We start from the raw sequence: 18141 nt of genomic DNA, 5'->3' as shown, positions 1-18141 counted from the left end.
TTTCTCCTGTTACGTGTCCATAAACATCATTTGAAGTGTTCTCTTTTCACAGTAAAAAGGGTGATGATATAAATGCACTAAAATTGTTTTAACTGCATAAAAAGCTAAACCCACTGCTTACTGTTATCCTCATATGAAGATAGATGATAATTATTTCTGTGTTTTTCCTTCTTGATTGTTCAGCTTCCAGCATCTGTGTCAGGTAAAGGGTTACGTGTCGTCCAGGTCTCATAATAGTTCACTGACGTACAAATAACCAGTTTTGTCGTATAAAAATCAGGGAACAATCGTCTGTGCCTTCAAATAGTGGTTTTCACACTTTTTAAAGTTACCGCTCGTCTCGCAGCCACACATGTTAAAAAGCACGGGATTTGGAGTGTGAAAGATAGAAGAAAGCAGTTATCCTCACTGGTCTTTTCTTTCAGGCTCTAGAAATAAATGTATTTGGTAGTGGAGGGAGACTCTAGCATGAATTTACAGGATTTTAAATGCCATTGAATCGAGGGACCGTTAGCTAAAGCAGTGTAGGTCTATTGACTGAATGTTTTGGGTTCAGCTGAGTGCTGCTTGGCAAGCTGTTGGTGGTTTTTAGGTCAGTGCCCCGGGGGACAAGAGCGCCTCCTGGAGCCTGACTCTAAGCAGAGGTCCTGGAGGGGCTCTAAGGGGGCAGCTGAGAGCCTGACCACTCAGACTGGCTTGATGGAGCCTCGGGTATTCATGGGGGGGTGAGCTGGTGGAGCGGATATAAAGAGGGATGTGACAAAGGCAGGGGTTAGAAAGAGAAAACGAAACCCCTTGTAGCTGGTACGGATCCTGTGGCTTCCACCCCTAAAAAGCTGATGCCAAGAACCTGTACCTGAGGGTCATTAATTCAGCAGGTGTTTGTTCCTTGTTTTCCTTCCGGTTCTGTTTATTTATTCATTGGAGTATGATTGACATATAGCATTGTTTTAGTTTCGGGTGTACAACATAACGATAGGGTGTTTGCATACATTGTAAAATGACCCCCACAGCGGGTCTGGTTATCATCCGTTACCACACAAAGTTACAGTTTTTCTTTTTCTTATAGTAAGAACTTTTAAGATCTTCTCTCATAGCAACTGCCAAATAAATCACGGGCTGTACATGACATCCCCAAAATGAACTTGTTTTTATAACTGGAAGTTTGTACCTTTGACCCCCGCCTTCACCCATTTCACGCACCCCCCCCCCCCCCACCGACAACCACCAATCTGTGTCTGTGAGTTGAGAATTTTTGGTTTTTAGGTTCCACAAATAAGTGAAATCATACGGTATTTGTCTTTCTCTCTCTGACTTACTTCCCTTCCCATGATGCCTTCAGGGTCCATCCATGTTGTCACAGATAGCAAGGTTTCTTTCTTTTTGACAGCTGAGTAAGATTTATCAGTTATTTGTTGAGTGTCCATTATTAAATGCCGTGGGCAACGTACCGGAGAAACAGTGATGGGAGAGAACGGTAAAAGTGGTGGCCAGGTGGGGGTGGATGGAGGGAGAGCATCCTCCAGGCAGGAAAAAGCTTTAGTCAGGGAGAGATGCTGTGGGGAAAGCGATGTGTAAGCTTCTGTCTGAAAACACTCAAGCTGCCAGCCACGTGGCGAGCAGGAGAAGGGCCTCACGTGCAGAGGGAGGGAAGCCGTGAGCCATGAGCCTGAGGGTGGTCCCTGAGGATGGATCCGGAGAGCCAGGCCAGGTGGGCGGCCAGGTGGGCGGCCAGGTGGACGTCAGCCACGGGAAGAGCCCGGGTTCTCTTCCAGTTGCATTGGGAAGCCGTGGGGAAGGAACCTGGAAAAGGGCGCCTTTGTGGAAATCGCTAGCGACGTTTATGACTTTGGCTGTAGTGGCAACATTCCAGGCGGAGAGCAGTGAACAGTCCTGAAATTAGTTGTAGATTTTGCTGGGAGGGGTCAGAGGTCACTGCAGCCCTTCCCTCCCCCGCAACCAGGTTTTTGAAATGCAGAGTAAGAGGACACCGACTCCAAGCTGTGCTGTGTGGGGGCTCTGTAATCTGGGGGTTGAGGCTCAGAAGTCCCTGTCATTTCATAATAAACACCTTGTCACTGCACGACAAAGGATTTCTCCTCTTATTTGATTGGTGAGATAGCAGCCCTTCTCCACTACCCAGCTGCCCTGTTGTCACTCCAGAAGTGGCTGAAACGGTAGCATGGTTTCAAAGATTATATTCCACCCCAGGCCCCTAAAAATGGTGTCGTTTTACGGAACGGACCATTTTGGGTCATCCGAATACTTTGTCGTTGAATATTCTGTCCTTCTGCCTTTCTCTCTCTGTGTCCCTCTCCAGATGAAGTGATAACCTCGCACGGTGCCATCGAAGCGGATAAGGACAACGTGCGTCGGGAGCCGTATTCCCTGCCGCAGGGTTTCATGTGGGACACTTTAGATCTGGGTAATGCCGACGTGGTGAGTACAGGCCTTCCGTTCAGCACCTGCCTTCGCACAAATTGCTTCCGAGGTGGTTCCGAGCGCCATAGAAAGGACGCTCGCTTGATCTTGCAGCTCAAGGAGTTGTACACGCTGTTAAATGAGAATTACGTGGAAGACGAGGAGAGCATGTTCCGGTTCGACTACTCGCCCGAGTTCCTGCTCTGGTGAGTGTCGCTGGCGCCACGAGGGGCGGCCCCGGGCGCGGGCGGTCGGGACCGCGTGTCTCCGTCTCTCCCCGGGTCCCGGGACACTAACCGGCACCTGTCTCCCTTGCCTGCATGGACTTCAGGGCTCTGCGTCCCCCGGGCTGGCTCCTTCAGTGGCACTGTGGGGTCAGAGTGTCTTCGAACAAAAAGCTAGTGGGGTTCATCAGTGCCATCCCGGCAAACATTCGGATTTATGACAGGTACGTATTAAAGCTCGTCCGTGTCAGTTTTGATGTGTTACTTTTCCAGAATTGCAGTTCCAGCGGGCTTTTAAAATTACTCATGCAGATTGTTTACGGTGGGGGCAGGGGGTTACGGGAACTCTGCTTTCTGCTCAGTTTTGCCCAACCTAGAACTGCTCAAAAAGATAAAGTTGATTTAATCAAAGAAAACTGGACCGTGAACAACAACAAAAAAAGGGCAGCTCTGTGTCTCTGCCTCTCAGTCTCATACATGCAGACACTCTGATGTTATTTTTTTTGTTTTTAATTTTTTTTATAACATTTATTTTTTGAGAGAGTTTGAGTAGGGGAGGGGCCAAGAGAGAGGGAGTCACAGATCCTAAAGCAGACTCCAGGTGCTGAACTGTCAGCACAGAACCCGATGCGGAGCTCGAATTTGAGAACCTCAAGATCATGCCCTGACCCAAAGTCAGATGCTTAACCGACTGAGCCACCCAGGCACCCCACACACTCAGATGTTTTATGTGTGTGTCTGAATAAAGATATAAATAGGTATTTCATACTTATTTCTAGAGAAAAAAAATTATCTTAATAAATTTTAGGAGAGATTTTTAAAAAACCTTTTTATCCATTGGATAACTATGTTGTGTTTTTGCTCCGGTCTTTAGCCCAGAAAGTCAGAGAGCTAATCCATAACAGGTCTGTTTACCTTTCATTGTACTGGGTTACTTGATTTGCTGCTCAAAAACTTTTGATGTCAAGGTATCTTGGTGCCAAATGAAATGCCCGTGTATCTAGAACCAGCGCAGGAAATGGGCTTTGAAGCCCTGAAAGGTTTACCGTAGCTCAGAAAATTACCAGCTTCTGTCTGGCCAAGGTACCTGTTGGGGACCTAGGAATTGCATTAGATTCCAGTGCAACATCTTACCAGATTCTGCATCTGGGTGACCCCGTTCTTGTCCTCATTGCATACATTACAGGAAAAACAGATGTAGAAACTTGGAGGTACATCTTATCCACTTTCTAAAGTGAAAACTTACAAAAGATCAAAGTCCTCCAATGTCTTCAGGACAAGGGGGTCTGGGTCTCCATGGCCTATAGTGATAGTTATTTTGGCAGGGGATATATGGGGAATAGAGTATCAATCGGAGTTTGTGAAATGTCTGAACGATGGGCTGTTTTTCTTTAATATTCTGTTGAAGGAGGTCTCTCGGTTTCTTATTCTTTGCAATTTTATGGGAGTTGTCTTGTTTTTAAAAACATTTTCGTCTTATGTTTGCTCTACTTTTTGACATCTTTCTTAGTGTGAAGAAGATGGTAGAAATCAACTTTCTTTGCGTTCATAAGAAATTGAGATCAAAGCGGGTAGCCCCAGTGTTAATTCGAGAAATAACCAGAAGAGTAAACCTGGAAGGTATTTTTCAGGCCGTTTATACCGCTGGAGTGGTTCTTCCCAAGCCAGTGGCCACATGCAGGTAATAGTGCCACGCGCTCACCTTGAATCTTGCCTCCCGCCGTGTGGCTACCAGTAGTATTCTCCCATGTAACCGGGAAACTTTGCCTTACCTGTTCTTTTGTAGCTGGTTTGGTAGCAGAGGTGGAGACCAGACCCAAGCACCACTGAGACCAGTGTTCTTTCCATTCTACCATACAGCCACTTGGCGATAAAAAGAGGTTTAACATTTTCCTGCTAACAGTGCCGGTTCTGTATTCCTGCGTCTCTTCTGTTGGAAAGACTAGTGCTGCCCCTACCTTGAGGAACCCAGGGCACCGTGGTCTTGAAATTCAAATGTCCAGAGTACTACCATTTTTCTTCCTTCCAAACGCTTAGATTTACGCGTTGTTCTGCACTGCTCTCAGGAACTGTTCCAGAAGTTTGGTAAACACCAGTTGAGAAGCCCAAACAGACTTGCTTGCTAAGAGCAGGAAGAGCTTAAGCTCTTTTTAGGAGTTCATCTGTTCTCATCACGCTTTCAGAGGTTAATCCAGGGAGAAAATGGTTTATCAGATTTCTCCCTTGACTAACCTGTTCGTGAAGCATCGGAAGGAGTTTCTCTCCCTTGACTGTTTTTGACTCAAATAAGATGAAATTTCCACTAAACAGTAAAAAATGTGAAACTGTAAAATGACTTGTCTCCCATTCAATTAGTTATATACTTCACAGGTAGATCTTAATACAAATCATCTGTCTAAGCTGGAATCACTTAAGAAACTCAAGGTCGTTTCTCAGAAAGTTGTTTTCTTTGATGTGCGTGATATGAAAGCAACGGCTACTCATTTAGAGGGGATGTTTTCATATGTTATTAGAACTTCTTAGTTTGCTTTCTGTAGAATCAGCAGTGGTCGTTAAATACTTGCAGACCGGGCATTTTTAACTTTATCTTACAGTTTTATGATAGCTCTTTACTGGCAGAGATGAAAGGTCACAAACTACAAAGGAATGTAACTGGAAAGCAGGACATGTTTTAGATGTAAAAAAACCAAGCTAATTATACAAGAACAGGGCCAGCATCCAACACTGCACAGGGGGCAGCAAGGGTGTTCGTTAAATGCCTCTATGATGACTGAGCTGAGACAAAGAGTAAAAGCTGGTAGAGTTAGAAAATCGATGAGATTTTAAAACCTTCGTTGTATTCCAGATACTGGCATCGATCGCTAAACCCCAGAAAATTGGTAGAAGTGAAATTTTCTCACTTGAGTAGAAATATGACTTTACAGAGAACAATGAAGCTCTACAGACTTCCGGATGTAAGTAAGAATGTTCTGGAGTTTTTCGAAGCTGTAACAGCTAAAGCTTTCAATGTAGAAAAAGATTATTTGCAAGAGTCTTAAAAACTGGCTCATGTGTTTGAGGATGTGAATATGTAGCTTTTTAGAATTCTGGGTGAGGAAAATCAGGGAGCTTATTTGAATATACCAGGGTTTTATTTTGTTTTGTTTAAGGCTTTTTAAGTCTTCAGTTTGCGGTTGGATGGGATTGAACTCAAGACATGTAAGTTTTGAGATTTTGAGTGTTTACCATCTGTTACGTAAAAAGAAAGAAAAGTTGAGGCTTCTGATGCTGTCTTAACACAAAGGAACTAAGGAATAAGGCTTAGAGGAGAGGCCAAGGAGAGGAAATAGTATTTCATTAAATTATCTTTTTAAACTAGCAAATTCTCAACATGGTAAGTTGTCTTTTAATAGGGGAAAAGTTAAACGTGCTTACGAGTGTTGCCTTATTTGGGGCTTGGATGGTGTATTAATTTTCTATTGCTGTGTAACAAATTGCTGCAAGTTTAGCAGTTTATTTTATTTTATTTATTTTTTGAGAGAGAAAGTGCTAGGGAGGGGCAGAGAGAGAGAGTCTTAAGCAGTCTCCATGCCCAGTGCAGAGCCTGACGCAGGGCTCAGTCTCATGACCATGAGATCATGACCAGAGCTGAAATCAAGAGTTGGCTGCTTAACCAACTGAGCCATCCGGGGGCCCCAGTTTAGCAGTTTAAAACATACATTTATAATTTCCCAAGTTCTGTGGGTCGGGAGTCAAAGCCCAGCTTGCCCGAGGCCTCTGCCTCAGGGTCTCTCGTGAAGTTCTCTCAAGGTACCAGCCAGGGCTGGGTCTCATCTGAAAATTTGACTGGGGTCCACTTCCAACTCACATGGCTGTTAGCAGGCTGGAGTTTTTGCAGACGGTGGGACCGAGGGCTTTTAATTCCTTGCTGGCTGCCAGTCAGAGGCCTCCCTCAGTTCTTTGCCAGATGGGCTTCCCCATAGGGCAGCAGCTGACAACATGGCAGCTTGCTCCATCCAAGCCAGCGAGGGAGAGAGAGTCTACAGATTGAATCTGCTCGCAAGATGGAAATTAGAACCTTATGTAGTCGTTCATGAAAGTGACAGCCAACCACCGTTGCTGTCTTTCACTGTTTAGAAGTGAGTCACAGGTCCCACCCACACTCAGGAGGAGCACAGGGGTGTGAACACCAGGAGGTGGCATCGCTTGGGGGCCATCTTGGAATCTGTCCATCACAGATGGGATCTTTTCATTTGAAGTTTTGATTTCATCAGAGCTCTTCTTTCTTTTGGGTTGTTAGAAAGTGGTTCAGCGAATATTTTAGCTTGATTGGGAGATTGGGAGGGCTTCAGCTGTCTGTAGTGGCCTTTCTGGGTTCAGTAGACCCTAGTTCCTTTTGTCATTTGGCCATTGCGTGTTTACCAAGTACATGTAATCAGTAGTTGCCACACGAATTGGTGTATTTTGTTTTGTTTTTATGCTTATTTATTTTGAGAGAGAGCAAGCAGGGGAGTGGCAGAGAGAGAGAGAGAGAGAGAGAGAGAGAGAATCACAAGCAGGCTCCGTGCTGTCAGCTCAGAGCCCGAAGCGGGGCTTGAACCCGTGAACCGTGAGATTGTGACCTGAGCTGAAACCAAGAGTCAGACGCTTAACCAGCTGAGCCACCCAGGTGCCCCTTGATGTATTTTTTCTGATGACAGACAGGAATCAACTAATTTCTGACCTTAAGCAGAATTTCATAAGGACAAAACCGGAGGGAGGTGAAGGAAACCAATCGCCAGAGATACCAAGATCATCATTCCAGGCTTCGCAACGTGGCAGAAGGATCAGAAGGCCTCTTCTTCCCTTGTCTTAACTGTTTTTGTAGAGAGTGGGGCGCAAGCCAATTAACTCACCTCCTCTGAGGCCATGATGGGAGAGGAAACATAGATCAGAAGAGAGGAAGATAAAAACTGCAGCAACGGGACAGGGGAGGGTCCACATGCCCCGGGGCTGGAGCGGCAGAAGGGAGGGTGGGCCCACGTGTGGAGATGCACGCACCCAACTGCAGAAGTAGGAAGACCTTCAAAGATGTCACACTGTCAACATGACAGCTAATGTTTACTGGCCAGGATTCTTTTGAAGCCAACCGCCGAGACCTGGAGTGACCCGAGAGGGACAGAGTCACGTAGAGGCGCAGGCGGCCGTGAGCACAGCACACAGCTAAGACGAAACACCCCCTCTGCGGGCACCGGCTGTCGTCAGCGTCCTCCTTCCAGCTGTTAGAAAGACTCTGCCGTCCGGGCGTTGGAGTTGGAAACCCGCAGGCGTGCCTACAGTTTTCACGGGGGGCTCGTGCTGTGCTGTGGTGGTCTCCCCGAATTTCATTTTTCTGAACCCAAAGCCGTCCAGCTTGTGTGTAAGGAAAGTGCCTGCTTACGTGTCGGTTGTAGAAGGAGTTTTAATACCTCTCATCGGGTTTTTTTCAGGGTGATTAGAATCTGAGCTGGTAAGAGGATTTTTGACTTTTGTCCTTCGTCCTTTACGTTTTTACACAAAAATCGATCAACTCAGGTAACAGTTCTAACAAGCTGGTAACAAGTCACTGACTGGTCAGGCACTGGGTTTTTGTTCTTGTTTTTTCCCAGTAAATTGAAGTTGACAGAGTGCTGTCACGCATGTCGTTCGCTGTGTTCTCACGACAGCCTTGTGAAGCTGGTGTGCCTCGTCTGCGTTTTCCTGTGAGAAGATGGAGGCCCGTGCAGGTCGACACGGGCCCGTCACCGACCGGTGGGGACTCGGGGTGCGCACCCCAGACACCCGCGTTTCACCTGTTAGACCCCTGAGCTCCCGCTTCCGTCACCTCTGATGCCCCCGGGGGGCGGCATGGCCCGGTCCCGTCGGGCGTCCCTACCTGCCGTCACTGGAGCACAGGCACACACAGGAAAGGATGGTCGACAGGGTCCGGGCGGGAGCTCTCTGGTGTGTGTGTCAGTCTCCCTCCCTGCATCCCGTTACAGGGAAGGAGAGGAAAAGGGAGAGTAAGATAATGGCGGAAAGGAGGGCAGAAGAGGTGAGAGTACAGATAGTAGAAAACTGGAAGGTGCCCACGGCAGCCACCTGAGGGTCTGCCTCTTGAGGGCCTGCTGGACAGTGCTGGGGCACCTGGCAGGCTCAGTCGGTGGAGCATGCCACTCTTGGTCCCGGGGTTGTGAGTCTGAGCCCCCCCGTAGGGTACAGAGATTACTTAAAAATGAAATCTTTTTTAAAAAAACTTATTTATTTAAATTCAAGTTAGTTAACATAGTGTAGTGTTGGTTTCAGGAATAGAATGCGGTGATTCATCTCTTACCTACAACACCCAGTGCGCAATCCAGCGAGTGACCTCCTTAATGCCTGTCACCCGTTTGGCCCATCCCCCACCCATCTCCCCTCCAGCAACCCTCAGTTTGTTCTCTGTATTTAAGAGTTTCTTACGGGTTGCCTCCGTCTCTTTTTTATCTTATTTTTCTTTCTTTTCCCCTATATTCATCCATCTTGGTTCTTCAATTACACATATGAGTGAAATCAGAGGATATCGGTCTTTTTCTGACTGACTTATTTCGCTTAGCATAATACATTCTAGTTCCATCCACGTTGCAATTGGCAAGATTTCATTCTTTTTCATTGCCAAGTAATACTCATGTGTGAGTGTGAGTGTGAGTGTGTACACGTTTACACCACATCTCATTCATCCACTTGTCAGTTGATGGACATTTGGGCCCTTTCCGTAATTTGGCTGTTGTTGAGAGTGCTGCTGTAAACACTGGGGTACATGTGCCCTGTCAAGTCAGGAATTTTGTATCCTTTGGATAAATACCTAGCAGTGCATTTGCTAGGTCATAGGGTTTAAAACTAAAATCTTAAAAAGCAGCAGCGGCAGCTGGATACCGCAGTGCTTACCACACCACGGCCGCCCCTCCTAGGGGCCCAGGTGGGTGATTTTAAGCAATCGTGTGATTTAAGAACATTTTTGTACCATGGCGTGTAAGAAGAACCTTCCTGAATACACCTTTTGCTCTGGGTCAGTCTTACCATGGCGTGTAAGAAGAACCTTCCTGAATACACCTTTTGCTCTGGGTCAGTCTCATCTTCCGATTCGTCATTACTGTTTCCGCTTCATGTCTTATTGGTCGTATTCGTGGAGTTCTTAACACAGGAGCTAGGTTGTTATGGCGAGCGCGGTACTAGATAGACACCGCGTGTCCACGGCCTCATTTCTTACTCGGAACAGTCAGAGAGGGGCGGGGCGTTCGCCCGGTTTCACGGAAGAGAGCAATGAAATTGCTTTGCCCAGAGTCTCCTAGGTGGGAGAGAACCGCACAGGCCCATGCCGTGACCTCTGCTCTCTGAGATGCTGGGGCCAAGCCTGTCCCTGCCCTGTAAACGTTGGCTTGGTTTTATGTTTGCTGTCGGATATTTTTTTTTTTTGGTCAGTGCTCCTAAAGGTGAAGGCACTTAATGTAGGCAAAACACTGGAGGCAGGTTAATGTCCCAGTGTCCCCCCTCGGTGCTGCTGGCAGGACACACTTAGGAAGACGTCCTGAGACCCAGTGTTCTGCCTTCAGTAGCCACAGAAGCATTCTTTGCCATTTAGCACCCTCCTGCTGCCTTTTTAAAGCCAATAACCGTAATCACTGCTTCCATCTCTGCTCTGGAATCTTGGCTCTAAGACAGTTTACACCACATAGCTCGACAGAGAACAACACAGCTTCTGTTTCTTAATAGAGCGCTGAGCCTTTTTTCTCTGATGTACTGATAAGCAGATTTTACACATATTTCAGTGAACAGAGTCCGAATGATGCATGTTAGTTGGACCCTGGGAAAGTAAGTCTGATTGAAACCACAGAGTTTGCTTATGAAACGTTGGATTTTCTCAGTCACTAGAAATGTCTTTGTTTTTTATTGAATTCTCCGAAACATGACCACCTTACTCTTTTGGGTTATGCCTAAACTTAATCATTTTTTATCCAGGCTTAGCGTTCTCCCCCCCTCTTTCTGAGGACCACAGCTATAACTTGAGGGTTTATTTCACATTTTAAAATTTATTTCTTGCTTCTGTAGATGTTTTGGAGAGTGTGTGACTTTATGATGTTAGAAGCAAGTTTAGGGACTGAGACACATGGCCATTATGAGCCAGCAAAAATAAATATTCTTCCTCTGTTTTCTGGGATCTTGCCTTTTTTTTTTTTTTAATGCTTATTTATTTATTTTGAGACAGAGTGTGAGCAAGAGAGGGTCAGAGAGAGAGGGAAGGAGAGAATCCCAAGCAGGCTCCATGCCATCAGTGCAGAGCCCAATGTGAGGCACAAACTGTGAGATCGCATGACCTGAGCTGAAACCAAGAGTCGCTTAACTGACTGAGCCACCCAGGCTCCCCTTGCATTTTTCTTATAGCTGATACTGTCTGATGTTCCTTTAAAAAAAAAAAAAAAAAATTCTGCATAAAAGCACTTGAAGTGCTTACAAATTGCCCAATGCATATACATTCTCTCTGCCTGTTTGCCCAAACACTGTTTCCCTGAGTTTTCCATTCTCAGTTCTACCACCCCTTATTCTCACCTTTGGAGACCTGAGTCAACACTTCTCGAAGTGTAGTCCTGGGACCCTGGAAGTCCTCGAGTCTGTTGTAGAGGAGTCTGTGATGTCAACACTATTTTTGTAATAACATTGAAACATAAAATGCATTTTTCGCTGAAATTATCCTACAGATGTGCTGTGAAGTCTACCAGTGGTCGTATGGAATGTGTGCTCCAGTATTGTTTTGTTTTAAAATTTTCTGTTTGAATTTCTAGTATGATAGATATAGGTAGATAGAACCCACATAAGCAAAACTTTCTGGGAATATTCAATTTTTAAGAGGGTAAAGGGGTTTCAGACAAAAATATTTGGGAACTGCTGCTTTAAAGATGTCTGCTGGGCAAAAGATGTTGATTTTAGTGATTTTGCAGTATAAATATTCAGTGAATGAGAATTGTCCTGCAGAAGAATGTTCTGGTCTAGGAAGAAGCTGGCAAGCTTTTTCTTCATTTCTGAATGTCTGCTTAACAGATGCATGTATCCTGTTGCTTTCATTAGTGAATCTAATCGCTTGATCTTGTTACTGAACCAGTAGCAAAAGAAAAAGCAGTTTAATGTTGAGCAGGCTGCTTAAAAATTTATCAAGGTCATCCTCATGGAAGAAAATCATCTTTTTAAATGACTTTTTAAAATACATTCTTTCTAGGGGCTCCTGGGTGGCTCAATCCATTAAGCATCCGACTTGGACTCAGGTCATGATCTTGCGGTTTGTGAGTTCAAGCCCCACATCGGGCTCTGCACCCACTTGGGATTCTCTCTCTCTCTCTTTCTGCCCTTCCCCAACTTGTGCATGCTCTGTCTCTCTCAAAATAAATAAATGAACTTCAAAAAAATAAAAATATACATTCTTTGTATATATATTTTAGTTTTCCTGTTAGCATTGAGAAATATACATTGATTAGGGGCACCTGGGTGGCTCAGTCAGTTAAGTATCTGACTTCAGCTCAGGTCATGGTCTCGCAGTTCATAGTTCGCGCCCCACATTGGTCTCTGTGCTGTGACAGCTCGGAGCCTGGAGCCTGCTTTGGATTCTGTGTCTCCCCCGCCCCCACCCCCATCTCTGCCCCTCCCCTGTGCGTCTCTATCTTTATCTCAAAAATAAATAAAACTATCTAAAAATATATATATGTATTGATTACATTTAACAGTATTTGGAAATCACATGGGTTCCATCTTCCCGTGAATCTGCAGTATAGAAATGCTACCAAACACTAAAATTGGTTCAGGGGAAACAAAAGAAGAAAAGAATTTATGCCAGGCTTACGCATAAGTGCCAGGCAAAGAAATCTCATCTTTGCAGAGCAGACAGTGACTTTTTTCCCTGTCTGCAGCCTTCACCACAGCTTACTAGGTAAATGATTGTGGTACAAAACGTAGGAATTCATTCATGCATTCATTCAGCACACATTCGGGCCGTTATTGCCCTGCCTGCTTGAGGGGTTAAGCGTTCGTTGGAAGCTAGGACCTGGAGATTTCCCGTCCTTTCGCTTTGTGCTCCACAGAAAGGCCACATGAGTTCTCTACAGTGTTAAGGACTTACATTCTCTCAGTTTAGACGATTACACTGTATTTTAGCTGCATTCCTGTGTCTTCATAGATTACATGAATCATAACAGAATGGCACATAGTAAGGACATTTGGTCTGTAAATACAAAGAACAAATTGCTCAATCCCACTAATCAGTAATCAGTCAGCATTGTTTGTCATGGACCCTTAGAAACCTCAGCACAGCCACTGAGATGGATCAGAGCCAGCACTCAGGATGAAAACCTATTTTCCACCATCGGCTTCTCCTGTCCTTCTAGACTAGGGCATGCAGGAACTGTAATGATCTAATTTTAGAGGCAGTATTTAATTTTAAAGTATTTAAAAATAACTTAGAATAGGAAAGGTAGACTAGCAGTATTTATATATAGTTACTTATTGGTTAAAATGTACCCCCTATTTAGGGGCACCTGGGTGGCTCAGTCGGTTAAGCAACTGACTTCAGCTCAGGTCATGATCTTACGGTTCGTGGGTTTGAGCCCCGTGATGGGCTTTGTGCTGACAGCTTGGAGCCTGGAGCCTGCTTTGGATTTTGTGTCTCCCTCTCTCTCTACCCCTCCCCTGCTCATGCTTTGTCTATCTCTCAAAAATAAATAAAAACGTTAAAAATATTTTTTTAATGTGCCCACTATTTCTAAAGGAAAATCAAGTTAACTGGGCAAATGAAACTATTTTAATATTTTTAATATTTTGTACAAACAAGCACATGTAGTGGGTTTTCCCACTTCTAGGCTCAAGTATCCTGGTGTCCAGGCAGTTCCTAGGGAGCTAAGCGATGTCTGGAACTCTTGGAGACAAGCAGTTGAACAAATCCACATGGTGACCTGTTCGGACCTTTAGGTTAATTCTGTTCCTCACAGAAATCATGATGCTCTGGAATGATGGATTCAGTTGCCTGCTCTGATCACCTTTTAATCAAAAGATGGCATGAGAGGCCAGGGCCAGTACTCGGCCGCTCGCCATTCCCCTTTAGAAAATAGCTGACTGTTAAAATGCTCTCCCTTCCCATTCTGACCAACATGATTTACTTTTATTTCATTTTTGTTGCTCATAAGAACAAAATTCCAACAGCTTTTCGCAGGCTATTGAATAAAGTAAGACTCTTAACTGTTTTCATCTGCATTTTCAACATGTCAGGGCAGTTTTAAAGCACAGTATTCTAGAACACATGCTGATAAGATCGTTCTGCCCTGTGATGTGAGCTGTTAAAAGTCGCGGCTCTGGAACGCGGATCAGCTTGTAGTGTTCCCTTTGACTTTGGGCAGTATTGTCACGGGCAGTACTGACCAAAGAGCAGGCACACGGACAGAGGGAACAGTACGCCGTCGAACGTATATTCTCAGTCAGTGCTTCTCAAACTTGAATGTGTATACAGATCACCAGGGAATCTTGTTAAATTGCAGATTCTGACCCGTGCAGGTGGTGGGGGTGGTGCGCAGCACTCAGCAGTTCTGACAAGCTCCCAGGTGACGCCGAGACAGCTGGCCTTTTATTCCTCTTCTATTTAAACTTCCCAATTTGTTTTGTTTTTACTGCAACAAGGCCACCAAGACTTCAGGCTTGAGGCCAATGGAACCGAGAGACATCAAGGCGGTTCGCGACTTAACCAACACTTACCTGAAGCAGTTTCATCTGGCCCCGGTGATGGATGAAGAGGACATAGCTCACTGGTTCCTCCCCCAGGAGCACATTATCGACACGTTTGTAGTGGAGGTAAAGATGAGGTGATAAGATACTACAGAGAAGTGTGAAAACACCATCTGGTCAGGTCTGTTTGCTGGAAGAATCAAAGAATGCCCCCCTCCCTTTCCTTCTTTCTCTTGTGTCTCTGCTTCTAGACCAGATTTCTGCTCACCCTGATAGAACCAGACTTTCTTCTTACAGTTTCCATTCCTGGAGTAGAGCACATTTTTACTAGTTGTTAATGGGAAATTAGGATGCTCTTCTGTTGGTCCCTGTGTGATCAATTGCTTTACCCAGTTTTGAAAATGCCAGTTTGGCTGACATACACTCCAAAGTTTAATACCCTTTTTCACAAAACTGGCTTAACTGAACTGCTTTTTGGTTGAGATGGCCAAACTCAGCCACTTAACCCTTGTTCAGGAAAGGAAGGAAAGAAACCCTTGTTCAGGAAGGAAAAGTGACAGTCTGGATTTTCTGTTGATTGGTTAGACAGATTTAACATGATGCTTTCTAAGCCCTCCCCTCCCCCACTTTTTTTTAAAGCTTGGAATTTGTTGTTCAAATGACGTTTCACTTAGAACCTCTTTTGGGTGACATGGGATTAGGTTGGAAAGTTGAGATTTAATCTGGTAAGTACCTGGAGGAGAGGAGGAGTGAGGCGGCAGTTAGAAGTCCTGGTGGTGGCCTACTCACCCGTTCAGTTGCGAGCCTTGAGCCGGAAGTGTGTTGCCAGCCCTGTCGGGCATCGGTCCAGATAGGGGATGACAGCCAAGTGAGGGCAGAAGCGGCGAAAACGGACAGGGTGAATTCAAAGGACCTTTCTGGAGAACAGCAAGCTTTTATTTCTGAAAACCGCGCTGGAGTGGACATCTCGATACTCAGATCTTTATGCACTTGTGTAAGTTTCTCCAGGTCAGCAGTTCTCAAAGTTTTTGATGTCAGGACTTCTTGACTCAAGAATTATTTTTTTTTGTTTGTTTTTATTTTTCTTTTATTTCTAGGGATAATATTTACAGATATTTATTACATTGAAAGTTGAAACAAAAATGTTTATTATTTTATAAAGCAGATAGAGAAAGCCAAATACTGTATGTTCTCATTTCTATGTAGAATCCAAAACAAAAACAAAAACAAAAACACCTGACAGATGCAGGAAACAGCTTGGTGGCTGCCCAGAGTAGGGGGTGGGTTGAAGAGGGTCAAAAGCTATAAACTTCCAGTTAATAAAATAAGTCGTGAGGATGTAATATACAGCATAGTGTCAATATATTTGAAAGGAGCTAAGAGAGTAGATCTTAAAAGTTCTTATCATAAGAAAAAACAATTATTACTGCATGCAGTGATGGATTTTAACTAAACTTACTGTGATCATTTTGCAGTATATACAAATATTGAGTTAGTACCTTGTACACTTGAAAGTCATATTATGTTATGTGTCAGTTGTATCTTAGTTTAAAAAACAATAAATAATTGAAATATATGTATACTATTTAATAACAATAGGACAAGAATAAACATGTTACCTAAATAACATGATTTTCATGAAAAACACCTATTTTCCAAAGCAACAAAATTAAGAATGGTACGTTTTGTATTTCTGCAAATCTCTCTAACATCCGATTTACTAGAAGAGAGCTGGGTCCTCCCAGCTGCTTCTGCATCCCATCTATTGTGATGTGCTCTTTTGGCTGAAGCATGTGGGGAAAAATCCTTCACAGGAAGTATTGAAGAGAAGGGAAAGAATGAGTATTTTAATAGCCTGTTCAAATCATTTTGAATATTCTCTATCTGAAAGCATGTTAATGAACGGCTCATATTCTGTTAGATTAAAACCCACTGGTGCGTCTTGTGCTTTGATCATTCTTTCACCAGTGTATGAGTTTGTAATGTCATAGATTGGTCATTTGGGAAATAATTGGTTCGCTGAGTTACACATCTTCCAAACTCTATACCTTCGGGCTTTCTTTGAGACAACCTTTGTGTTTCCAGACGCAGAAGAGCTAGATGTTGCTTCCTTCCAGGCCATCACACAGGATGTTAGAAGGATGAGTTCTTAAGGGTCGAGAGCTAATACAATTAATAATTCTTTAGTCACGGACATGCTTCAGTGAAGCTTCTTTTTAATTACGAGGGGGTGGCAGTGAAGAGTAAAATGACCACCGTACAGCTTGGTGCCACTGCCTTGTATTGTGCTGGGGCACGGGGAGCTGCACCGCCATTGTTTCTGCATCCTCAGTGCCCATGTCCACACGGTGAAGAAGGCATAGAACTTCTTAGTGCTGTTACGAAAATCGTTTTGATTTCATGGGCTTCTGGAAGGGTCTCGGGCACCCACAGGTGTTCACAGACCACATTTTGAGAACTGCTGCCCTAGGATGCATACTCAGAAGTCTAACTGCAGAGTCTAAGGGTCAGACACGTCTTTAACCATCACTAGAGATTGCCAGATAGCTCACCAAAGTATCTCTTAGCAGCGAATGAGAGTTCCTCTTTCTGCACATCCTCACTAACACTTGGTTTTATCAGACTTTAAATTTAGGTTGGTCTGATGGATATCACATGGTTTGTTTTTAATCTGTTCTTATTACTGATGAATTTGAACATCGTCTGTTAGCCATTTGTATGCTGGTCATATACTTTGCCTTTTTTTTTTTTTTTTAACTATCATCTTGATTTCTAAAAGTTTTTGCATGTGTTGAATAATAATACTCGAATTGTGCTCTATTTCTGGGTTCTCTCTTCTGTTCCATTGATCTGTGGTGTCTGTTCCTGCCACCCTGTCTTAATTACTATAGCTCTGTAGAAGCCTTGATATGAGGCAGAGTGATTCATCCCACTTTATTCTTCTTTGTCAATTATTTTGATCTATTTCCTTGACCTTTCCTTCATAAATTGTAGAATAAGCTTGTCTTTGTCTACAGAATACCTTGCTGGGATTCTGATAAGAATGCATTAACCTATAAATTAATTTGGGGAGAACTGACAGGTCTTCCAGTCCATAGACATGATATGTCTCTCTTTAATCTTTTCAATTTTATTTTATCAGCATTTTATAATTCTAAATTTTCAAGTTGATAAGAGTAAAGTTGTTTCATTATTCTCACGTCCCTCTAATGGCTACAGGATCCATAGTGATAATGCTTATTACATTCCTGATACTGATACATTTGTGTCTTCTTTTTTTATGTTTGCACCAAATCAACTGTAATTGACTTTTTTCCACAAAGAACAAGACTTTTGTTTTATTGATTTTTCTCTGTTTTCCTATGTTTGGTGTCATTGATTTCTGATCTTATATTTATTATTTCCTTACTTTTGCTTTCTTTGGGCTTATCATACTCTTTCTTGTCTTGTCCCTTGAGGGATGGACTTAGATTACTGAGGCCTTTCCTTGTTACGTGTAAGCACGTAGTTCTCTAAGTGTCCCTCCCTCCACTGCTCTAGCTTCATCCTAGTATTTTAATGTGTCATATTTTCATTTTCGTTTGGTTCTATGTATATTTTTAAATTTCTTTTGGAACTTCCTCGTTGAGCCACGGACTATTTAGAATTCTGTTCAACTTTGACACGCTCAGAGATTTCCTATTGATTTCTAGTTTCATTCTATTATGGTTGGATAAGACACTTTGTATGATTTCAGCTCTCTTAAGGTTCTTGAGGTTTGTTTTAGGCCCATGTGGTCTATCTTGGT

The 18141-nt window shown here is 43.8% G+C and overlaps 1 protein-coding gene across 7 annotated transcripts in view; it reads left to right on the top strand.

Moving 5' to 3' along the window:
* NMT2 (N-myristoyltransferase 2) overlaps window positions 1-18141 on the top strand; it is a 74607-nt gene that overhangs the window by 49797 nt on the left and 6669 nt on the right. For 6 of the 7 annotated variants that reach the window (XM_042944985.1, XM_042944986.1, XM_042944984.1 and 3 more), the window contains 6 exons: window positions 2321-2439; window positions 2536-2627; window positions 2753-2869; window positions 4156-4326; window positions 5491-5599; window positions 14310-14480. In XM_042944985.1, coding sequence (XP_042800919.1) covers window positions 2321-2439; window positions 2536-2627; window positions 2753-2869; window positions 4156-4326; window positions 5491-5599; window positions 14310-14480 — 779 coding nt within the window. The remainder of the gene's footprint in view (window positions 1-2320; window positions 2440-2535; window positions 2628-2752; window positions 2870-4155; window positions 4327-5490; window positions 5600-14309; window positions 14481-18141) is intronic. The other variant, XM_042944988.1, reaches the window with a different exon arrangement.

The sequence above is a fragment of the Panthera leo genome, chromosome B4 (genome assembly GCF_018350215.1).
Source record: "Panthera leo isolate Ple1 chromosome B4, P.leo_Ple1_pat1.1, whole genome shotgun sequence".
Lineage (NCBI taxonomy): Eukaryota > Metazoa > Chordata > Mammalia > Carnivora > Felidae > Panthera > Panthera leo.
This window is presented reverse-complemented; position numbering and strand designations above follow the sequence as displayed.